The sequence below is a fragment of the Pelodiscus sinensis genome, chromosome 4 (genome assembly GCF_049634645.1).
Source record: "Pelodiscus sinensis isolate JC-2024 chromosome 4, ASM4963464v1, whole genome shotgun sequence".
NCBI lineage: Eukaryota > Metazoa > Chordata > Testudines > Trionychidae > Pelodiscus > Pelodiscus sinensis.
Window position 1 is genome coordinate 65021679 of NC_134714.1, and position 24879 is coordinate 65046557.

The 24879-nt window shown below is 46.0% G+C and overlaps 1 protein-coding gene and 1 long non-coding RNA gene across 6 annotated transcripts in view; one reads left to right on the forward strand and one right to left on the reverse strand.

Annotated features, from left to right (window-relative positions):
- Positions 1–7240, reverse strand: part of LOC142829128 (uncharacterized) — a 37618-nt gene extending 30378 nt beyond the window's left edge. The window contains exons 1-2 of one of the 2 annotated variants that reach the window (XR_012903442.1): positions 7125–7240; positions 6094–6341 (exon numbers count right to left, since the gene is read on the reverse strand). This is a non-coding gene — a long non-coding RNA (uncharacterized LOC142829128). Of the gene's footprint in view, positions 1–6093; positions 6352–7124 lie in introns of those variants that run through there. The other variant, XR_012903441.1, reaches the window with a different exon arrangement.
- Positions 6364–24879, forward strand: part of TYRO3 (TYRO3 protein tyrosine kinase) — a 58895-nt gene continuing 40379 nt past the window's right edge. For 2 of the 4 annotated variants that reach the window (XM_006128700.4, XM_006128701.4), the window contains exons 1-3: positions 6364–6866; positions 11075–11258; positions 15347–15447. In XM_006128700.4, coding sequence (XP_006128762.1) covers positions 6779–6866; positions 11075–11258; positions 15347–15447 — 373 coding nt within the window. In that variant the 5' untranslated portion in view covers positions 6364–6778. Of the gene's footprint in view, positions 6867–11074; positions 11259–15346; positions 15448–24015; positions 24187–24879 lie in introns of all 4 variants that reach the window. The other 2 variants (XM_006128699.4, XM_006128698.4) reach the window with 2 other exon arrangements.

The window sequence follows — 24879 nt, forward strand, 5'->3', positions numbered from 1 at the left end:
ATACATATATAGGGATTTCTTATGGCATTGACTGTTTCATTGTGTAAAAATCCTTTCTGTTTAATTATTCTGTATTGTAATACTGCATTTATATCCACACAAGAGAGATAGGGGGGATTGCTTTCACATATGCAACACAAAGTTAATCTGTAAGTAATGGTGATTGCAATCAAAACGTTGTCTCGGTCTTATAGGAGTTTTATCTATTTATACAAATGTTTTATGTAAGTGCCTACCACTTCGGCAAGTAGGCACTAATTGCAAAAGTTACATGATGCTTTTAGTCTACAAAAGTGCTTAGAGTTTCCTGTGCAAATGCTTAAAAGAGCCAGGTCTAGGTTTGGGGGAGTTTTTAGAGATGGAGTCATGCCAAAAATCTCAACTGTAAACCTCAAACCTGGGAAGGAGTTCAGACTGAGATTCACACTAAAATGAGTTAGCCCAAACCTCAGCTCTGAATGGCACTCCCCACTACCACTTAGAACATGGGGAGATTTTAAATCCCAATCAAGAGTCAGATCTGAGCTCTGTATCTTCTTGAGCTCATCTCTAATTATTTTTAGCTGGAGTAGTGCAGTCTGTTTAATATGATTCCCTTTCTCCTTTACATACACACATGCACAGAGTTAAACGATGGACATATGGAAGACTTAAGAACTGGAGGAGGCTGTAGCTTCCAGAAATACAAGAACTGGACACATTCCAGCATTATTTCCCAGAAGGGAGGTGATCGAGAGATAGAGGAGAGGGAGAAGGAAACATGAAAGGAAACAGAAAAGGAATGCTGGATGCATACACATTTAAGTGAAAGTCAGGGGCTTGATGTGGATAAAGATAACTCCCAGCCTGAGGTCACAATCAAGCCAGATAACATGGTTACAGTGCAAGTACCCCCAGCACTGTTAAAATGTGGTTCAGTCTTTTAGCATAACTGAAGCCTACATCTATTAACTGTGTGAAAGCCCCAGACCTGTCCAAGACTCTAGCATAGTCAGTCTGGGGACATTGTTAAAAGGATATTTAGGTGCAAAATAGAGACTGACCCAGGTATCAACTATGTCAGGGGACAGCTATATTATAAGTGGGTCCCTAGAATGGTTATTATTGTGCAATACTATATTATGTAAACAGCTAGGATTGCCAGATGGTTTCAACAAAAATACCGACCACATTTGACATTACATCACAATCTACATTACATCTTATTTAAAAAATACCGGACATTTATATTTTCTCAATTTGTTTCCCGAACAGAAAGCTCAAATACTGGACTGTCCGGTTCAAAACCGGACACCTGTCAACCCTATAAACAGCTCATTACTATGATGGGCTGGGCAGAGCATGGGAGATAACTTTTGCCAAACCAATTAATTTAATCTTTTCAATGTAGTGTTCACTAGGTATATGCCCTACCACTATCATCATATCCCCCATCTCCTTGGTTACATCCCTGGGAATGCTTGAGAAACCCTAAGGATTCCCACCAATTTCCCCCATCCCCTTTGACCATGCCTTGGGGCATATATTGAGAAGCTACCCTTAGTAGGCCCACACAGCTGGGGAAACCTGAGAGCTCATTCATGCTATTTGGCAAAACAAAAAGCATGATGCATCTCCCATTCTGATCTGGTGCGGAATGTGCTGGTTCAGCCATCCCCAGACAGCTCAGAAAGCATCTGAACAGTCATCCTGGATCTCCTTCCCAGCAGAGCAGAGCAACTCCTGCTACTTGAATGTCACTTCACTGTCACTCCTGCCAGCACTTCAATTTACTTATGTAGGATGACAGGCCTATCTTCTGACTACTGAAGGAACAACTTGTGCCCTTTGTCACTAACGTCAGAGAAAGGATAGGACTGGACATTCACATCTAAGTGTGAATTATGTCAGCTGTTTGAAGACCACCTCATTTAAAGCATCAGGAATTTGTGTACACCTGCAAGGGGATAGCTGCAGCAAAACCAAAGATGGATGTAATCTAGTAGCATTTGCAAAACTTGATCCCTTCTGACGCAGAATAGGGACACTGTGCGACACTAAAGTGAGGCCTTTATTTTGCAGACCTCAGAGAGAGGTTGTGATTGTGATGAAGACAAAGCTGCTTTCTCTTTTGATGGCTGGTTCTTCTTTTGTAGGTGCATTTTTCAGCAAAACCCTTGTAATTAGAGCGGATTGAAAAACTGCCAAAAAATCTGGCCAATATTTAAAAGAAAAAGTTTCCTCTTGCCTTTAAAACTTTGTCAACACTTTGACTAGCTCTGTATTTGGTCAAAAAAGCGGGGGGAGGGGGGGGGGCAGGAAATAATGAAAATTTTATCACTAACTTTTTCAACAAAATTTTGAATTTCAAAAAAATTTCAACATGCTCTCCTGGTACTTGATCCTTTGTAGTGCAAAGTCACTTTGTAGTGCAAAGCCTTTGCCAAAATCTATATAAAACATCCAATAGGTCAGGTGAAACATAAACACCCTAATATCAAAATAGAGGAAGATGACAAGCAGGAAAGTGACAGATTAATTATGAGTCATTGTAATCAATATGTAATAAATACTGTCACTGGGGCTATGTCTATACTACACTGATGTATCGGAAAAAGGTATGCAAATTGTGTACCCTGCAATTAGCGTACCTTTTTCCGATAGTTTTTTTCAGAAGAGGCTTTTCCAAAATTTGTCCCGTCTACACTTGGCCAAATTTTGGGAAAGCCTCCTCTCTCGGAAGAGCCCTTCTTTCTCATGGGAGGAAGACAGGGCTTCCGAAAGAGCACATCTGCTCTTCCGCAAAAAAAAGCAGAAGAGCAGACATGTTCCCTGGACATGGTGGAGTTTTTCTGGGATACCTCTGGTATCCTGGAAAACCCCCGTAATGTAGACATAGCCTGGTAGTCTATGGCCAACAGTACAAGGGCACTGTTGCCCAAAATCATTGATGTTGAAAAGCAAGCAAAGTTTGTTCATGATCCTTCAAAGCATTCAAAAGTCACAAGTTCTTTTTGATTTCTTCTTGGTAATATAGCACTCTTCTGTCAGTTTTCCCAGAACAATCTGCAATCCAACTGGCAAAGCATCCAGGATTTCAGTCCAGTTCTCATACAGTTCTTCTTCCTTATCACTGCGGCTATAACCCACTTCTGGGAAGATGTGAGGCTAGAACCTCAGCTGGTGTAAGTCAAAGTAGTTCTATTGAATTCAATAGAGCTATGCTGAGCTGTGAGTGTCAGGCCTATGGCCCTTAACAAAATGTTCACATTACATACTTATATTTGCAGATAAAGCTGTTCCTGTAGGCTTGTTTTTGGGATGCTGATAATGAGAGCTGGTTGAGAAAAAGGAAATAATATCCAGCAAACATTTGGACCAATTTATTCTATACTGCTCAAAAACTTTTAAAGTAATAACCATAAAAAGGTAAACATCTATTTCAGATTCTCCAGCAGCATTTAAGTACATTCCCTATAGGTTTCTTGCCTTTTCCCAAACTCACTACCAAGATTAGGAGACAGGGTTGTATGTAAGATAAAAATCTTTATAAACAATTGTTTATATCGCATATAAATCTCTTGGAGGTCAGATCTCTTTTTCTGTGTGTCAGTTTTTCTATTATTCCATCTTGTTCTCTGTCCATCTGGAGTTTGTTTCTATTATCTTGGCCCTGAGCACACTTGTAGGTGAAACATTGTTTAATAGTTACAGAATGGGACTGGGAATCAGGAAATATGGGTCAATCCTCAACTATGCTATGACTCCCGTGACCTTGATCAACTCACTTCATTCGTCTATATCTGAATTTCCTACTTATCAGTGCCTTAATTCCCCCATCTCTAAGTTGGTAATATTGATAACCATACCAGAGGGCTACTGGGACATATGTAAACCTCAACAGTTGAAATCTTTAGATGAAAAGTGATGTAGAAATGCCAAGTGTTAGTATAATGCCCATTATCTACACACAAGGCTGTTAAACCTTGAGAATATCGCTACTTTCAATAAGCAACATCCCACATAAATATGTGCATCAATATAGAGCATATATAGCTAAGTTTGTACATATGGCTTGAAGGAAGAGATAGAGATTAGCTATGGTGATTATACCAGAAGTGCTGTATGCTTTTAGCATTCATGCACACTAAGCATCATAGCCCAAGAATTAACAAGAGCATCACAGTCCCCACAAAGCATCTGTCATGGATTCATTGCCCCATGAGAACCATGCTAGCTCTTCGGTATACCTGATTTGTCAGTGTCTCGTACTTGCCTTTTCATTTCAGATGGTAGAAACAGAGAAGGGAGAGAAAACCCATTTTCATGCCAGTCATGGACCCCCACTTGGCACTGGGATTCCTAACAGAAATACAAATGCAACACCCTAGGGATTCCTAACAGAAATGCAAATGAGTGAGGATTTGTAGAATGCAGAGACCAGAGCCTAAGGCATAAGATATGTCGCTCTGTTGTGCCTCAGTTTTCTCATCTGTAGAATGGGGATAATAATACTTTCCTTCCTCACAGTGGACTTAATTCACAAATGCTGTCTGGGGAAGCCTAAAATAGAAAGTACCATATAAACGCCACACATTATAGTAACTATTATTATTACAAATCTGAGACTTGCATTGTGCTACAATGCTACTTATGATGCCTTTCAGAGGGACAATGATGAAAGCACAGTGTCACAGCAGGGGTGCTGGAACAATTTGTGTTATGGGGGGCAAGGGAGGTGCTGAGAGCCACTGACCAAACTGTAAACTCTGTATGTGATGGAAACCACTCAAGCCGAAGTGTGTGGCAACACGGTGGGCCGACAGCCTCACTGGGACCCTGAGCAAAAGGGGGGCCCAGCTCCACACTCCTGGAAGGGGCGTTGTCTCAGGTGGAATGGATGGAGCTAAGGCAGCCAGCCCTCATGCCACCCGGACTGCAGTGCATGCCCCCACACAGCCCAGCCCAGCCATCAAAGCCACCTGGAATGTGCCATGCAGTGCTCCAGCGATGATTTAAAAGTCCCAGGCCTCCAGATGCTGCCACTGCAGCACTAGCAATATCTGGGAGCTCTGGGTCCTTTTAAATTGCTGAGCCCCAGGGCAATTACCCTCTTCTCCCCTCCCTCCCCCGCCTGTGGGCCTGAGCAGCACCTCTGTTTCAGCACCCTGGTGTCGGGGTCTTTGTTATAGCCTTCCAGAGACATTTTCCCTCTCACAGAAATAGCTCCATGGAAATGGTTCCCTCTTCATAAGCTACATCATCCCTTACATTTCAACAAGCAGAAAGGGCCCAAATTAAGCCAACCAAGTCTCCGAAACACAGAATATCCCCAACCTCTGCCAAAGCTCCTCTGCAGATGAGCTGCAGGGACTGGTCTTCACAGATTGGGAGGAAGGTGGCCATTGCATATTTTCCCCACCAAAAGCCTTGAGAGGAAATACCTCTCTAGGAAATACCTCTGCCCACCAATCCGCACTACCTTCCATGGCTGGCTGCTGCAGGCACTCTGGAGGGTTGAAGGCTTTGCTGTGAATAGACATGTGCCCTGAAAGCAGGAGTACAGGATAACCCAGGCCTCTTCAGGGCATGAAAGATCTTCTGGGCTTGGGTCTGACCCACACAGTTGTTCTTGTGTCAGCATAATCCATTCCCCCTCACCCCTTCAGAGAGTGCAAGTCAGAGGAACTTCTGCTGTATGAAACTCAGGCCAAAACTTTCAGACAAAGCTACCTAGGAAAATTAGTCTCTGAAATTCATTGTTAGACACCAAAATAAGGTACCTCATTTTCACATGCACTGTCCAAATCCCCAGCAACTCTCCCTTATTTCATTATTTATGAATGCTCAGCACCTCTGAAATCAGGCCTCTGATTTAGGAACATAAATCTGCACTTAGAGCCTAAATGAGCACCCAAGTTTGATTTAAAAAATCCCCTCCCTCCAATCTCCTTCTCTTGAATGGATTTTTTCCTGTGCAGTGGACATCATGCCCCTTGTTTGTTGTAGGGTTGGTCACTAGAGAGCTGGCCTGCTGGCATTATTTAAAATAATAAATCGCACCAAAGGATTTCCTGGAGAGGGGAGGGAGCTAAAAGCCATATAAAGAATTACCTGGTCCTTGCAAATAAACTCTTGCCAGAAAGGTAGGTTATATTTTGACTGATGCAATCTCCACTATCCCTTTCCGTCTGGAAATTCCTGGGGGAGACACTGACTCCGTAGATCTGTTATTTTCCACTTTATTAAAAGTTCAGGAAGATTGGATAATAAATAGATTCTATAAATATTCATGAGACGTGATGTCACGGGGAGGTGTGGGGGTGCAGAGCAGCTCTGTGACTGCCTGGCAGCGCCATTTCCTGGAGAAAGAGGAGGAAGAACAGGAGTAAGAAGAGCCGAAGGAATTAGCGGCAGCAGCAGCGGGTGCCCAGAGCCGAGGCAGCCGCGGCTGCAGGGGCTCCATGCAGCCCGAGGCCAGCAGAGGGAGACCGCTCTGCCTCGCATTCCCTCTCGTGCTCAGTGACTCGCTCTGGGCAGAGAGAGGCTGAGCGATCGGGATTTGAGGGGCTTCCTGAAACTTCCCCTACACACTCCTCCACGGGCTGGCGAGGGCTCGCTCCCGCGGCGCCAGCCTAGTGCAGCGGAGAGCGAAGTTTGCACTGCAGCTTCCCCTCAGAGCGTCCTGGGAAAGGGCTTCGCTTTGGGGGTCCCCCCCCTTCCCCCTCCTGTGGGAGCACGAAGCAGCCGGCGGCGTGGAGCCGGGCGGGAGGATGCTGACGATGAAGATGCGGGAGCGATGGAGATGAAGCAGAGCATGGGGATCCCGGGGCTCCTGGTGCTGGGACTATGGGCTCTGGCACTCCGGGATACCGCTGCTGAAGCAGGTAAGGCTGCCCGGGCGGGCTCGCTGCAGGGGCATAGGCGAGAGAATTGCCGGGCGGGCCCTGCAAGGGGCTGATCTTCCGAGGGGTAACGCGAAAACGTTTGGCCCAGGGGGTCTCGGCGGCTTTGCTGCTGCCGCCGCCTTGTTTTGGAGCCTGACGCCCAGCACTCAGCCCTCGTCCTCCAGTTTCATGCTGGAGCGGAGCGCTGGGGCCGCCCCTCCCCAAGGTGTGTAAAGCTCCCGCTGGCCCTGCACTAACTCCACTTCCTGCGTCCGGACGGCGCGCAGGGGTGGGGGGCTCCCTTGCTAGACCCGGACGCAGCGCTTCATGCAGCGCTTCTAGCCGGCAGCCTGTTGGATCCGCGCTCGCTTCTTTATCGGCTGGTGGGACAAGTCAGCCGCCTCCTGGCGAACGCCACGTTCTTCCCCGGGAGGAGAGGGAGGTGACTGGTAGCTTTCTGGAGGGCTGTGGGTCTAGGGATAGGAGTTACTCTTAGTGCTGCTGCATTGAATTGTCTTCAGCAAACTAATCACACCAGTCCCCTGGCTTCGTTTTGTTTTGTTCCCAGTTGTCCCTAAGCAGGTCTTGACTTTGAGGAACTTGGTGGCTATTTTCAACGGCACGGAGGGTTTTGTGCATTTTTTTGTGTGCCTATGCCTTCTCCAAATGGGATAGATATGTGCTCTCTGCACCCTATGATTGGTCACCCAGCTGGCATGGCAATGTTTCTGCCCCCTGATGGGATGACTTAGACTTAAATGAGTGCCTACAGTGAAGATCCTCAATCCATATGTCAGCACCTAAATAAATGGCCTAGTTTTCAAAAGTGGTGACAAATAGACCATTTATGGATCAGGCCATCTGTGCTTCAAATGTGGGTGGAGTAGCCAAAAATAGGCACCTACATTTGAAAATATTGGCCTCAGTTTTTTATCTCCCAAACACAATTTCCTTTGCAGTGGCCATTGACTTCATTGGGACCTGCTGATCACTCTTTTGAAATTCAGGTTGCTTATTTATGTGCCTGTATTTGAGGAGGGTGTAAGCATGCCTAATCTTAACCTCTTGAGATCCTGTCCGGCCATACATTTCTATGGATTTATCAGCCTAATTTGAGGCATCCAGATTCGAATATCTTGTCCATTAGCCTAAAAAATATACAGACGTCCCCTTTCTGTTTGTGAATTATCCATCAATGATTGACTGTGTGTGACTAATAAGAAGAGCTTTCCAAAATGGTGAGAGCACTTCTCACGCAAATGCTCGGAGGAAATACTGATTCAATACTTATAATTTATGAACCTTATGCTTGCTGCGAATTATTCTCTTGAATAAGACCTGGATGGTTGCGAATAAATAGAGTCCTGAATACCAGTTAAGTGAATCAGTGGGACTGTTTGCACAGTGTTGTTCCTGTATTTGCAGAGCTCAAGTTGCTATATAGGGAGGCCAGGTGATAATCCATTCCTACATGGCTTTTATTTATTTTCCTTCCAGCCTACATTTTCCTAGTTTCAGCTACAAGTAGACATACAAGGACTTGATTTTATAGCCTAATCCTTCCACATACACGTTTCCCATTGACTTAGCTAGGAATGTAGGCCTCAATCCTACGTTTAGATCCACATGGGTGGAGCACTGTTGGTTTTAAGGGTTTGCCTTGTAGATTTTGATTGCTAGATTGGGGCCCTCACGTATCAAAGGAATGGAAGGTCTCTGCCTTAGGTAAAAGTCTGCAGCTATCTGTTTCTCCTGCCATTCCAAAAACAACTTCAAAAAACTTCTGTCTTTAGTAATCAAAAGGTACTACAGAGTTGTTATAGTAAAATACACTCTGCATGGAGAGAGATAACCGGAGCACTCATTTGTTGTCTGTTCTGTCTGAGAGCAGTATGAAGCTAATATGATTTCATTTCCTAATCAGTTATGAATCTTCTACAGTTGTCACATTGTGGGGGGAAAAAGTTAGTTTTTTTTATTTCCTGCACTAGTTAAAATGTTCTGATATAAAAATGGAGAGTAGGAGGAGGAATAATGAGAAATAAATATTAATCTTAACCTCTCAAGTGCACAAAAAATCTATAGCTGATTCTTCACAGCCAACTTGTATGCATCATTCCCTTCTCTTCAGAAAAAGGTGCTGCAGCTAAACTGCATCTTATGTGTATCTGTTAAAAAATGTGTATCTGTTAAAAACTCCAAGGTTATTATTTTCCCTTTCCTTTCAGTTAAGATCTATTCATTGATTACACAGAAGTGCTGTAGAAAATAGTCAAATAGAGTATACATTAGCACTGTATTTTAATTTCTAGCATAATAAGGTTGGGTGGGAAATGAAACCTGTAAAGGCTTTCCAGATATCATATTGTGTACATTGTAATTAAACCTTTCGGCAAAGCAGATTGGAATAAGTTAAGTAATTTGCTGTTTGCTAAGGCACCTATTATGAAAGAGTATCTGCCAATTTGTGTGTGCATTTGGATACCTGGCTACATTGGGTTTATATAAAACAGATGGCTTTGTATTGTGAAATTTTAATGCTCTGTTTCAGTATTCTGCGTGGTGAGAGGGAGGATGCTTTCTGGGACGCACTGGGATGTGTAATTTATGCCACTTTCAAGTTAAGTAATCTGAGGTTAGATCGTCCTCACTCAGGTGATTAATTCCTTTGCCCAACCAAAGCATTGTTGCATCTAAAGTTAAATGAGTTTCGGTGCTATTAGTACATTTGCTAAATGAACAGCTCCTCACCCTTCTTTACAGTTGCTAAAACACAGCTGAAAATACACACAATATTTTTCTGAGAGCACTGTGATTTTGCTATTGTTACCGAGGGATGCAGTGTAAGAGCAAAGGGAAGTAGGGCAGGCAGCAGGCCATTTCTGTATTCAAATACACTTCATGCTATGAAAAAAGTTTGAGAATAGTGTGGCTGCATGCTTAATTAAGGGCAATCTTGGCTTCTACAGGCTAGTGTTTTTCTATCATAGTGCTGTGGGCTGGAATGTCATCTGATGATAGATCTAGCTGCATATGAGCAGAGCTAGTATCTTAATTCTGCACAGCGGATCTAGGGCAATAGAGTGGTGGACAGGTTAACCTTTCTCTGAAGGATCCAATATAGTCCACTGCTAGAGGCAGGATACTGGGCTAACCTGAACCATTGTTCTGTTCTAGTTTGCCAGTCCCTGTACTAATGGACACGTATCCAGTAGGACTGGATACTTTACCTTTGTCGTCCATCTTTCTGCTTTATCAAGGTCTTCCCTCATTCTCCATATAACTGCCCATCTTTCAAAAATTTACTTACCCAGTTGCTTTCTGTGTTTTTTGCAAGGTGACACATTCCACACATTCATTTCTCATTGAGGGGAGTGCTTCCCGCCCACACACAACTGCGCTTTCAGCCAAATGCTGATCACTTTTACACCAGTGTCAGTCACAGTAATTCCACTGATTTCAGATGAGTTATTCCAAATTTATACTGATGTAACAGATCCAGATTAGGCCCTTTGTCTCTGTTCTGGAAATACGCAATGGCTGGCTGAAGAAAAATGGAAACGTGTTCTGGAAACCGTTCCTTCCCCTCCCCAATAGGAATGCTTTAGAGTAAGTTTTATTTTCACTTGGTTTATAAATTGCATTGGAGCTTTTGTAATGCAATAGAACAGTTTACACTGAGCGACCTGCTGTGATTGAGTCTAAAATCCCAGTTCTTTACAAATGCGTACACAGTGGAACAGAAGTGAGGCCTTATTTGTAGTATAGGAACATAGCATAACCCCTGAAAAGTGAAAAACCGTTTGGGGGGGCAGCATGATATCATTCTGAGGGAACACACACATCAACACTGCCAGAGCACTGCTGTGAAGAAGCTCATGTTTTTCGTATCTAGCTGTGCCTGGGCACTGCTGTGTGGAAGCTCATCCTGCTGCTATCCAAACTGGCACTGGTTTTGAAGAAGCCCTGGATAGATTAAGCCTCCACCATTTTCAAGTAATCAGAATGCCAGTATTCTCATTTTATAATCATGACACAAACATAATAAGGCTCTGGTGAGGCAGTTAGAAAACTGTGCAGTGTGTTCTTGTACATTATGTCCTTTCAGACCCCCAACCTAGATAAACTTGCTCCATACCAACCCCCACTTCTTTTGGGGCTGTGGAGGAGGAGTATTTTTTTATTTTTATTTATTTTATTTTTTTTAGGTATGAAATTGACAGGATCGCCAATCAAATTAAAGGTGTCTCAGGGTCAGCCGGTAAAATTAAATTGCAGCCTCGAGGGAGTAGAAGAACCAGAGATGTTGTGGATCAAGGATGGAGCGGTGGTGCAGAGTGTAGACCAGGTGTACATTCCACTAGATGAAGAACACTGGATCGGTTTCCTCAGGTACAACAGCTGTGGAGGAGATAGACCATCATGGAAGCTGTCACCTACGTCAGTGGAATCCCACTGACCACCATGTGATTGTACCTTTCTAGCTTGCCTGGGCATAACTGAGAATGGAATTTATTCCAAGGGTTGGATTGTATCTGGTAGAATCTGAAAAGGCTCCTAGACACTGTGATGCTTTGGAAATGCTAGATAGGCCAGTGGTCAAGAGGTGGAAGGTGTTGCTTATCCTATCAGAAGTTCTTTAAGCCATCCAGTCCTGCAGAATCTGTGAAATTATAGAGAGATAGTTAGCTGTATTTTTTTCCTCTCCCTTTAAAAAAAAAAAAGTAAAACTTTTCCTTGCATTCTGTGTAGAGATGTAAATTCCTGTTTAATTGGTTAACCGGTTAAATGTGATGTTAACCAGTTTAACTGACTAAAAGAGAGGTGAGTGAACTGGAGTGTCCCCCAGGCCACAGGCAGGGGCTGTTCCAGCCTGGCCTTGTCGGCAGCAGGCTTGGGCATGTTGCAGGCAGGGGTTGCTCCAGTGGTCCAGAGTAGCCTGTGTGGTGCACCTGCGCACATTATGAACAGCGACTGCTCCAGATGACTGGAGCAACCCATATCTATGGCAGGCCCGGCAGGCGGGAAGCTGTTCCAGCCCCCACCAGATAACGGGTGATGCTTACTTGTTCACTGGTTACCCTTTCACATCCCTAATTCTGTGTTGTATGCACTCCTGAGCAATATTGTGGATATAGGATGGTTTAAAGGATTATTAAAAGGCAGCAGGGTCTCTCACTTTAAATCCCCAGTTGAAGTCCAACCTCAGTCAGCTGTGTCTGAAAGTCCTTGCCATCTGAAGTCTCTTCAGTGGTCACAAAGATGGGTTAGTAGTCTCAGCCCAGTTGCCAGTAAATAGTTCTTCATCACCACAGTTGGTAGTATTGCTGCTAGTTCAGCAGAGGACTGAATGGACCTGGAGGCTGAATTACCTCCTCAAAGTCTTGGGGATTGCAGTAGACCAGAGCTAAAGATCAGTGCCGGGAGAAGCTTTTGCCAGTTGTATTCATGCCATATCTGGATAATCAATAGGGGGCTCTCTGTCCAGCTCCCTTACGAGCACTAGAAAATGAATAAAAACAAAAAGCAGTATGGTAGGATGCTTTCATCTTGTTTGTTCTAATAAATTCTGCAGCGCAGCTGGAAGCTTAAATTCTGACCTGGATAAATAAATTTTCTCTCTTCCTCTCCCTCTCTCTGACTAAAAGGTTTAGGTGTCCTAATTAAAATTAGACTCCTGGGACCAGATTTCAATCCTGTTTGGAGAGGAGACTTTGTCATGCACACCATCCCTTAGTCATAGCACATTTATTCCAGCATTTATATCAGGCCTGCTCTTGTTGGAGGCCTCAAAAGCTGCCTGCAGAGCCAGCCTTTTCTTCTTTATACTTTTTCTTCAGCAGTAGGTGGCCTGTTGTGTATCCCAGGAGTAGTACTGGGTTACACAAGGGCCCATGCTCCATATCGGATTTCTCCATGCATAAGGGAGTTTAGTGCAAAACAGCATGGTCTGAGAGGGAGTGTACTTGGAGCTGCCAGGAGCAGTCTAGGATCATCCATTCGCAAGCACAGGCTTCCTCCCCTCCTTTGGATTAGCATATTTTGGAGTTTAATTCCTATCACTAAGGCTATGTTTACACCACAACGCTGTTTTGGGATACCAAAGGTATCCCAAAATAGCTATTCCGCGCTTTTTTAAAGTGTGCCTGTTGTTTCAAAACATATTGGTTCACTATTCCGACATTCCTGTAAACCTCATTCCACGAGGACTAAGGGACATTTTGGAATAGCAATTTATTTTGAAAGAAGTGCTGTGTAGACAGCGCCAAATTTCAAAATAAGCTATTTCACAATTGACTTGAAATAAGCTACACAATTTGCATAGCTCAAATTGCATTGCTTATTTCAAGCTCTGGGTGCAGTTTAAATGCACCCTAAGAGTCATTGGAATTGCATAGATTCAAACGATAGGGACCAGTAGATCATCTAGTCTGACGTGTATAACATAGGCCATTGCTTTTCACACAGTTGTCCCAATGGTGCGTGAGACCAGTAGGCTAAAGCATTTCAGCTCTGAGGAGACTAAGCTGCTGTGTCCCACAGGAAGAGAACAGGAGAGACCAAGGTGCCACCAATGCCCTTGCAATGGCGGGGAAGTGATAAAGAGAGATATGTCCAGATAATCCCAGCAAGTGAACCATGCATCATGTAGCAGAGGAAAGCAAAACAAAAAACCCAGAGTCCCTGTTTATCTGATTCAGGGGAAATTTCCTTCCCAACCCCAAACCTGGCAGTCAGTATGACCCTGAGCAAGTCCTACCAGCCAGATCTCTAGACATAGGATTCTTTGCACCACTTTACAGCAGTCAACTAGCCTGTCCAGTGGCCCATCTCCAGCTATGTCCAATCTCTGATGCTATCCCTCCAAAACGGACTAGATCTAGCCAGTTGGGGGTGGGAGGAGGCAGAACTCCTTTCTGACCCTTGCAGTGGACTGTCTGAAACCTTGAAGCATGAGACTTGATTATAGATGAACTTGGACTGCAATAAACTTTCCTCTGATAGGAAAAATCTGGGTGCAGTAATCCACCCTGCAATACTGTATCATATAGTCACCCTGCAATACTGCATTATATACCATCTTCATCATATATTCCCTCCCTGCACCCAGATTAAGGTCTTTTTTGTGTCTCCCCACTTTCTCGTTCTCCTGGTTCTGATTTCTATAGCCCTTTCTCACCCTTCACATTCCTCCACTGATAATAGCTCCATAGCACCAGTGCTGACTCTGGATACTGGATCCAAATATGGCTGTTTTCTTTTCCTGTTTCCTTCTTACTCCTAAAGAGATCATTTCAACCGCCCACTGTTTTATGCCTTTCTCCTACAGTCACTGTGTTTCAGAACATGCGGCTGGATGGGCAGGACAGCTGGTTTCATCTGAAGGTACAGCTCTGAAAATCAGGCTGTAGTGGGAGCATTTTGTGCATTTCAGCAAGCACTCTCCCCTTCCTTTCTTCTACCCTGCACATTCACCCCGTCACCAAGACCAACTTTTGGCATTTAAAAAGGAGTGTCAGATCTGCTCAGGGTCACTGCATGGCAGCAGATGCATGGCCGCAACATCAGAATGGTGCATTTTGCATTTGTATAATCAAAGGACACTTTCACTTTCTCTGAGGTCTTTGGTATCCAAGACCTTGAAACCTCAACTCTTGGAGCAAACTCTGCCGTTTAACTGAGGGCAGAATTTCCCCCTTGGATTTGAGGTCTAAAACTTTACTATCACTTAGGCCCTGGATCTGCCCCCGCTTGTCTGGGTAAGCTGTCTTGGAAGTCAGTGGGACCTGCACCTGTTTGAGTGAGCCCAAACTTAGGCCCTGCAGATCAGATCCTCAGCTGGTGTAACTCAGTGTGGCTTCACTGAAATGACGGATCGAGGATCTGACCCTAGATATTTTGTAGTATGAAGAGATCAGTTCGCTAGAAGTGTTCCTGGGATAAGAATGATGCTGAGTCGGGGAAGGTGTAAGAGTGCTAGTTCTGACCCGCAGGGGAGGGTTTGTGCAATCTATCATGTCCCTAACAAAAGTACAGCATTTCCGTTCTCAGCAGGTGCATGAATTGGAGCTGCTGGCTAGGGATGATTTAGTCGGCCAAACTTCCATTCTTAGAATAGCTGGACTCTCTGGACTCACTAGTTCAGAATCTAGTGGGTTATATTTTCAATATAGGTGAATTAAGTACCATGCTATTTCCTGTTGGTAGATAATTCAGATGAGGGCCTATCTGCTCTGCGTAGGTATTAAAAATCCCCCTGCACCATTCACACAAGTAGGGCTTGACCCAAAGGATCTCTGTTGTCTATCCACTGTTGTGATGCATGCTTTGTGCTGGTTGGCTACTGCCTTCTTCCCCAGAGGTGGCTACATATCGGTGGTGCTGTGTGTGTATCTAGTTTGCCTCGTGCTTTAGGATTCTGTGGGATGAAAGCTGCTTTATACGTGTAAGATATCAATGTGTTTTTTCACTCTTTTCAGTTTGAAATCCGTTGAGCGGACAGATTCTGGGAAGTACTGGTGCCAGGTTGAGAACAAGGGGAAGAAGGAAGAATCACAACAAGTGTGGCTCATAGTGGAAGGTAAGGAGGAGTAGTGCTGCGTTCTCTTTAGGGTGCTCTCATGTTGGGATCACAATAGTAAAAGTGCTCAGAGGAGACTGCACCAAGCCTTCTAATCTCTTCATAGATAGGAATGGTAGCAGGAATGGTAAAGTACCAGAGTGAACTAATTAAGGGGCAGAAGTAGGAAGTAATAGTGGTGGAAGAAAGGGTTCTCATTTTTTAATTCTGTAGACCAGGAATTAAGTGAAAGATCTTCTAATGCATAAGATCTCCCATTCTCACCTCCCATTCCACCTTGTACTCCCTCTGCGTGGGTCTTCAAATGGCTCCTTCTGCAGATCACCAGGAGCTCGTCCATGGACCATTGCCTATCCACAGACCTCTGGTTTAGCACCATTCTTTTTGGTCCAAGAGAAGCCCTTTGCTTTAGAATTTCTATAACCAGAATTATTCAAACCAAAGCTTTTTTGCACTGCAACAAAGTCTACTCAAGTTAAGTGTATAATCTTTAATGCGTGTTGTACCGCAGCCTGGCCTGATAAATGTAAAGCTTCTACACATTTGTCTAACAGTTACCCAAGCCAGAGAAGAGAGGTGGCTCCTTATACTAGGGATGTAAGCAAGTAATCGACAGTCAAGAGGAGTACTCAACTTCTTGCTCTTCCCCCCGCCCCTTACTGCCTCTGTATGAGAGGCAGCAAGGGGGAGAAACAGGAGCCAGTGAAGGGGGGAACCAGCTTAAAAGCTGGTTCCCCCCAGCACTGTCTCCGCGGTGCCATCTGCCCTCCCTTCCCTCCAAGGAAGCAGGGGCAGGGGAGTCTGCTACAAAGCAGCCACTGCCTGCGGTGTGCCGAGGTTCACTGAGGGCAGAGGCTGCAGCCCCTGTTTGCAGCCAGCCCTGACCGCCGCAAACAGGGGCTGCTGGACCCAGGACAAGCTGAGACTGAGCAGTTCCAGCTTGTGTGGGTCTGGGACGCTGCACCTCTGCCTTTTAAATGTAGTAAGGCTCTTTCTTATTAACTAATCGTGGAGTTGATACAATTTGTATCAACTACATGATTAGCACAATACCCTTTCCTTAACATCCTTACCTTATACCATACCTCTTTAGGCTATCTCCATCGCATTAGGTGTCAAGTATTAAGACTGTTCCATATATGGACAGGAGATCTGCAGGAACAGCCATTTAGCACTGGGAAGTTGTATTGTCGGTTTATTAGATGGTCCTCATCTCTCTGGGGCAAAGCTGAATCAGTGCCCCAGCATAGTCTCGGGGGCACTGAAGTACTGGGGGTATTGTGTTTGGGATGGAGATGTAAAACCAGGGTCCTAGTCATTCATAGTCATTAAAGCTTTCATAGTGTTTGTCACAAGAATTGGGTTTTTGTCCTGTGGTCCCTTCCAGATTCAATTTCAATGTTTTGTCAATGTAACGTTTCCTTGGTGGCTTCAACTGGAGGAAAAAAATATAGTTAAAAATATCCCCAATAGTGTAGTGTTGCTGGTTCACAGTGGCTACTCTATTCCACTCCAGGGGTGCCTGTAGTAGAGAAGTGAGTGTGTGATCCCTATAGATACAATTTTCAGTGGGCTGAAATCCTATGTAAAACATGACAACATGCGATATCTGGGAATGTAACACAATAAACACTCTGTGGAAAGTGTGACTTTAAAAAGAAAAACTGAAGTTCCTCTAGCACTTTGTAACTTTGAAATGACGCAGTGGCCCCTTCCTTTGCTGTAGTAAGTGTCTACGGTACAGTGACATACCTGCACTGCAATAGCACTTGTAGGGTAGACATACCCTTAGAGTCAAAAGACTTTATACCAGAATTTTCAAACTTGAGTGGATTTAAAGTTGGGCATCTAAATCCATATTTAAGCACTTAGATGAAAATACATGGGGTTGCTTTTCTGTGGCAGCCCTCTTGAAGCAGTGCTTCTCACAAGAAGCACGTGTCACCAGTGCTCCAGCTGCACTGGGTCATTATTGATACCCAGGTAAAGTTTTAGCTGCTGTTTTGAATCTATAAAGCTGAACAGCTTGGGACCAGTGTTTGTGAGTGACCACCTTTCTCTTTGCACCTACATAATGTAGTGATGAACAGCAGTATAAAATCCAAAGACGCAGCTGCTGCCAACTGAGACGCTGGTATAGACCTGCTCCAAAGCCCTTTACAATCAACAGGAATATTTCCAGTGACTTTAATGGGCTGTGGATCAGACTGCATGAGAGAGCTGACAGCAGAGCGGGTGTGTGTGAGAAGCCCTCTGTTGTGGAACAGACAGTCCCCATTCCTATGAGGTAGTTGGCCTTCAGGACAGTTGCCAGGCTGGTCTGAGGGCTGCTTTTTGTTTCATTTCTGGGACAGATGTGACAAGTTCTTGCAGCGTCCTTGGGAGGTGTTACTAAGTTTAAATGCCTTTGAGTCCATTGTATTCAATGCAAAGGTTACACATCATTACAACATTGGGACTGGATGACCAGAGGATTTGACTGAACAAAAGTAGAAGCCAAGAATGAACTTTTGGGACAATGTGTGTGAAGTGGATTTCCTGGGAAATATCATGGGGGAGGTGAATGCAAATTCCCCTGTTCCCTACTGTCTCTGGTTATTCAGAACTCCAGCTTTTTAAAGCTATGCCCTGGGGAGAGATTGATTGATGTGATCCCAAGGCTCAATCTGCAAAAAGGAGGGGCTCATTTATGGGGTGACCATGTTTTCCGAAGGACGATGCATGAGGCTAATGTGAGCTGTCCCCATCCTCCCTCCCTGTGAGTGGCCAAAGCCTTTTACCCACCCTTAGTCACCCCTGCATGCATCAGCCACTCGCCTATGCCCCTGCCCCATGTGGAGGTAGTCTGAGAACTCCCTCCCCAACACAGGGTTGGCATTACTGCTCGCCCAAGCCCTGTGTGAGCCTTGTCTCCCTTCCTGCATGGAGCTGGCATTGCTGCTCACACCCCCACCCCCCGTCACTTTCCTCTGCACCCCACTATTTTAACAAAAGTTGGCATTTGTCCTGTTTCTTCTTGCCAGCTGATCAAGTTGACAAGAGCAAATGGGATAAATATCCACTTTTGCCATAAAAGGTGGGACAGCTGGGACAGGGCTTAAAAAGGGACTGCTCGGGCCCAAACGGGACATACGGTCACCCTGTTCATATAGATTCATGGATGCTTGTTTTGAGCTAACAGCCATTATGAACTTGTAACTACAGAAACTCGCTGGCTGTGTCTAGACTGGCCAGTTTTTCCGGAAAATCAGCCGCTTTTCCGGAAAAATTTGCCAGCTGTCTACACTGGCCGCTTGAATTTCCGCAAAAGCACTGACTTCCTACTGTAAGAAATCAGTGCTTCTTGCGGAAATACTATGCTGCTCCTGTTCAGGCAAGACGCTCTGTTCCGAAAATGCTTTTAACGGAAAACTTTTCTGTTAAAAGCATTTCCAGAAAATCATGCCAGTCTAGATGCAGCCCCTGTGTGGGGTTTGGAAGACTGATTCCCTGCCAGAGCCTTTGTTGGAGCTGGAGTAGTTTCTGGGTAGGGATGTAAGTGAGTAGTCCCTCGACTAGTTTTCCCCCCCCTCCCCCCCCTGCTGTCTCTATGGGTATGTCTACACTACAAAGTTAGTTCGAACTAACGGACGTTAGTTCGAACTAACTTTAATAGGCGCTCCGCTAGTTCGAATTTGAATCGAACTAGCGGAGCGCTTAGTTCGAACTAGGTAAACCTCATTTTACGAGGATTAAGCCTAGTTCGAACTAGCTAGTTCGAATTAAGGGGTGTGTAGCCCCTTAATTTGAACTAGTGGGAGGCTAGCCCTCCCCAGGTTTCCCTGGTGGCCACTCTGGCCAACACCAGGGAAACTCTATGCCCCCCTCCCGGCCCCGGACTCCTTAAAGGGGCACGGGCTGGCTACGGTGCCCGTGCCAGGTGCAAGCCTGCCAGCACCCAGCCAGCAGACCCTGCACCTGGCACGGCACAGAGCCACCCACCCGATGTCCCCCAGCCCACCCCCTCTTCCCGGGACCAGGCTGGCGGCTCCCGGGAGCTTGCCCTGGACCGCAAGAGGCGGGCACCTTCCTGGGCTAGTGCGGACATCGTGGACCTCGTCCACGATCTTCGCACTAGGCACAGGAAAGTGGCCGGCTAGGGCAGGAGAGCTGCCAGCCTGGCCACCCAGGAGCAGGTGTGCATGAAAATCAAGGGGGTCCACTGAGACCCCCGACCCTGAGCCCTGAGCTTACAATGGCCATCCTGGGTCAGACCAAAGGTCCATCTAGCCCAGTAGCCTGTCTGCCGACAGCGGCCAACCCTAGGGACCCTGGAGGGGATGGACCGAAGACAGTGACCAAGCCATTTGTCTCGTGCCATCCCTCTCCAGCCTTCCACAAACTTTGGGCAGGGACACCACTTCTACCCCCTGGCTAAGACTACTCCATGGACCCAACCTCCATGACTTGATCTCACTTCCCTTTCAACTCTGTTCTAGTTGTAGCCTTCACAGCCTCCTGCAGCAAGGAGTTCCGCAGGTTAACTCTTTGCTTTGTCAAGAACAACTTTCTGTTATTAGTTTGAAGCCTGCTACCCATTCCTTTCCTTTGGTGTCCTCTAGTCCTTCTTTATGGGAACTCAGGAAGAACTTTTCTGAATGCACCCTCTCCACCCAACCCCTGCTTTTAGAGACCTCTATCCTGTCCCCCCTCCGTCTCCTCTTTTCTAAGCTGAAAAGTCCCAGTCTCTGTAGCCTTTCTTCATCTGGGACCTGTTCCCAGCCCCTGATCATGTTAGTTGCCCTCTCCTCTCCCAGCCTTTCTCTTCCCCTCTCCCACCTCCTTTTCCCAGTCTCCCCCAGTTTTGTTCAATAAAGACATAGTCAATGTTGGAAGAAACGTTATCTTTATTTTGTACATCAATAAGAAGGGGGGCTAGGGAAGTGTAAGTGGAAGGAGGTGAGGGAGGAATGGGGTACGAGCCCCCGATGGGGAGGACTGGGCTGGCTCTGCGGGCTTCTGGGGGTGGAAGCTCTCCTGCAGCCCCCTGATTGCCCCCTCTCCTCAGATGGCAGCCTGCGGCAAGTGCAGCCGGGCTGATGGCCGAGTGCTGTGATGTGCCCAGTGTGGGTAGTCCGGGCAATCCAAGCCAGGACTGCTTTGCAAGCAGGGCACCCCTTAGAACTGTCTGTCCGGGGTGGGGGGTCGGGACTCTTTAAGCGCAGCCCTCGGCTAGCCTGAGACAGCATCTCCATGCTCTAAGTCCTCCTCTTATGCCCTGCCGGCACTGCTTCCGGCCATCCTTAAGCCCTGTTCAGAGTCCACTCAATGTGGACTTGCTAGTTCGAATTAGCAAAACGCTAATTCGAACTAGTTTTTAGTTCTAGACGCGTTAGTTCGAATTAGCTTAGTTCGAATTAACTAATTCGAACTAAGTTAGTTCGAACTAGCGCTGTAGTGTAGACGTACCCTATCATAGTAAGCAAGGGGGGAGAGCAGGAGCCAGTGCTGGGGGGAGATGACTTAAAAGCCAGTTCCCCACAGCACCATCTCCACAGGGGGCAGGGGAGGCAGGGGGGTAACTGGGACCAGGCACAAGCCAGGAATCAGCTGATTCCCGGCTTGTGCCCAGTCCCAGACTCTGCGCCTCTACTTTTTAATTGTGTTATGAGACTACCAGCTCTTAATACATTTAAAAATAAGAAGTGCAGCAGGGGGAATCTAGCACGAGCTAGGATAACTGATTCCTGGCATACACCGGGTCTCCCCCGCTGCGCCCCAGCCTTAAAAAGGAAAGTTCATTGACTAGTTTATTAAACTAAATTTAACATTCCTATTTCTGGGAAGCTTATTGGCTGGTGTGGAGCTTTGATTGCTTTAATGTTTCTCTGGAATGCTTTCACCTTAAGTATACGTTTGCTTGTTTAGAAAGGGCTGTGCAGTAATTTAACTGCAGATCATTACAGTAAAACCTGTGTTATCCGGCACGCTCGGGGATTAGGGCGTTCCGGCTATCTAAAAATTCTGGTTATCTGAGGGTCCCATCAATCTAAGACCTATCTGGTGAGACGCTACAAAACTATTGGATCTCATGCTCCATCTGGGGAAATGCTCTGGAAGCTTCCAGAAAGGTCAAGCACAGTGGTGCGCAACCTTTTTGGAGCTGCGACCCCTGCGCCAAAGGGGCTGCCAGCTGCTCGGCCCCAACTTCTGGTCGGCCAGATCATAGCGGTGTGCTGCGAGGCTGCGCCCAGCCTCACGCCGCCCAGATCTAAGCTCCACACACCCGCGCCCTGGCCGGCTGGATCAAGCGTTGCACCACACGGCCACGCCAAGCCCCTCAGAAATTTGGCGGTTTCTAAAGTTTTCTGGATAGTTAAGTGCCGGATAGTGCAGGTTTTACTGTACAACTGTTTCTAGCCTCTGAGAAGTCAAAGCAGGCCTGCTTAGGCAGTCATACTTCCTGGGGAACTCACAGTGCAGGCAGGGAACTGTGCAGCTTGGAAAAACCCTGGTCAGGAGGGAGAGAGATATGGGTCTCCACCTGAGAGATGTGACAGCTGTGGAGCCAGAAACCTATACATGAGTGCCTTTGGTGGACCACCAAGGTGGAATACAGGTACAGTTGCCCTGAACTGTGACAATTTCTTCTCTGGCTAATTCTTTTCTGGTTTGTGGTTGAGTGCAACTGCTATTTCACCATTCTTATGGGACTGAATTTGTAATAGCGTTGCCAGATACCTTCGCAAAAAATCCCAAACACAGCAAGGAAAAAATTGGTTGAGCAAAAAGGGGAACCAAACTTGCTGAGCAAAAAACAACAACAAAAAAGACGCAGCAGGGGAAAAATGTCCCCGCCAGCCAGCTGTCCGAGAAAATATTTTTTTAGGTTTTTTTGTTTGTTTGTTTTTACCGGACAGAAGATACAGTTACCGGACTGTCTGGGCAAAAACTGGACATCTGGCAACCCTAATGTTTAATGTATGGCAAAGGAATCTAGGCCAGGCACCTTTTACGTGAATACAAAATTATAATGGTTGTATCCAGAAATGTTGGACATAGGAGCTCTGGGCTTCAGTTTCTCCTTCTGTAAAATGGGACTAACATTGTAATTTTATAAAAACTACCTCGTAAGTGGAGCATGGGAGCTTAATAATTTTGGGTGGTTACAACATTCCAGGGTGCAATCCAGACCTTTGTCAACCTTGTCCTGCAATCTCGGGTGTGTCGGTGCCTTTCTGCTATAGCTTCTAACCTGGGTTCCTCACAGACAACAACCCTGGTCCAGGAGCTCTGACCCCAGCAGCCTGTCAGCAAACACCAGCCGCATTCTGATTTCCAGCAAACTTAGTTACTATTTGCAGGGAGCACACACTCTTAGTCCCAGATCTTCCCCCAGAAACGTGGTCTTTACTGCTCAGCCCTCTCCTGGCCAGTCTAGATTATATAGGCCCATTGCCTCTGTTAGGGGAGCAACATGCAACAGTCTGCTACCTTAAAAGGAGTTTCCCACACAATCCACAACACTGGATTAGTTTTAATTGAAAAATAAAACAAGTTTAGTTAACTATGAAGAAGGAGGTTTTAAGTGAGTACAAGTAATGAGGCATTAAAGTGAGCCATGGCTGCAAGAAAATAAACATAAATAGCTTTTTAAATGTAACAAACTAAACATGAAAAACGAGTAGTCGTGTGGCACCTTAGAGACAAAGTGAACCTCTTCCCCCAATCTTTTCAGTACATTACTGACTAAGTCTCAGGCCAGGATTTCTTCCCAAACTCCAATGGCTGTTTCTCTTGTCATCTTAGGGGAACAGAGACAGATGGCAGGGAGAGAGGACTTGGGGTGTTTTTGCCCCTTATTTTCATACTTCAGTCACCCTTTGAAGAACATTTTCCTGAGCACAGCCCCTACTTAAAGTTCTTTCCAGCTGAGAGCAAGGAAACCTCCATGTTGTTTCTTTTTCACCTGTATATGCTAAAATGCAGCTTTGTTTTCTCTCCCCCCCCCCCCTTCTCATACTGTCTGAAGACTTTGTTTACAGTTTATATGCAAATGGATGTAGACACTCATCCCTTTGTTTAAGACAGGCCTGCTTGACCAGTTCTACTGAATCAAAGCTGCAGGAGTTTGAACATGTCTTTAGCATTGTACAGGGGGGATTTCTTAACTTTGCACAAGATGTTGCTACACACATTTCACCATGATAATTATTGACCAGAGTATTAATTTTCAAAGAACATCTCACAGGGCACATTTTGGGCAAAGACTATCACATTAGTGTGTAGGGTATGAATATAGGAGTGGGTTCAGTCACGAAGGGCGAGGGAGGAGGGCAGAGGTCCAAAACACCTCAGGGAACAGGTGCTCAGATCTTGCTCACTTTCAGTGAGAGCTGGCAGCCTTAATGCCCTGACGTGCTTTGGAAAATATAACCCTAGCTGTTTGTGCAGTGCTCTGAGATCTCTGAGAGATGGCTGCTCTATAAGCAGTAGGCATTCGTGTTAATGGAAGACCGTAGGACTCTCCTGGTGGAAGCAGAGGGAAACTCTCTCCTGCTGCTACACCTTCCATGTTTGCTCTTCTAGGTGTGCCCTACTTTACTGTGGAGCCGGAAGATTTGTCTGTGTCCCCTAATGCCCCATTCCACATGGCCTGTGCTGCCGTTGGCCCACCAGAGCCAGTGACAATTGTCTGGTGGATGGGAGACTTCCGAGTGGGGCTTCCTGACATCTCCCCCTCCAACCTAAATGTGTCAGGTAAGGCTGCCTCCAAGATTAATGCTGCCTGCAGTGCAAGGAGGGCAGGGGGGGGGAAGGAGAAGAGAACTCTCTTGCTGCCCTGTGTCAAGGTGTGCAGTGACATTGGATACCTGTGTAATGTGAGACTGGGCCTTGGCCATGCTCTGATGCTAAAAAGCTGGAGGCTAAGACAAACCTGTATCAAGTGTCCAACGCAGGTCACCCAAAGGGTTAGGCGCTTCCCAGGATATCTTCCATAGAAGGACAAGGCAGAGTGGAGTGGCTGGCTGCAAGCTGCTGGAAAGTGACATGGGGTGTATCCTTGGGTTGAATTAGATTCTTCTGTTTGTCACATTTGGCTTATGGGACCAGATGTCTGCAGCCAGTGCTTACCCCTCTACAGACCTGCTGGACACATCCTGTCCCCCTCCAGCTATGCCAGATGCTGCTCTTTCCCCACTGCCATGTAGCTGTGCTGGACACTGGCCCACTCCCCTCTTTCCTGCAACCATGCTGCACATTCCCCTCTGTCCCAGTCATGCTGGACACCTGCCCAATTAACCTTTGTCACTCAATTGAATTGTAAACATGCGGCGTGAAGTGATTGCTGCTGAAGGGGGCAGGCTGACAGCCTTGGACCAGTCTTCTGCCTCAGAACAGTTCCAGTGGGGACTGGCAAGCCTCCCTATTGGCGTGCATGGGATCTGCACT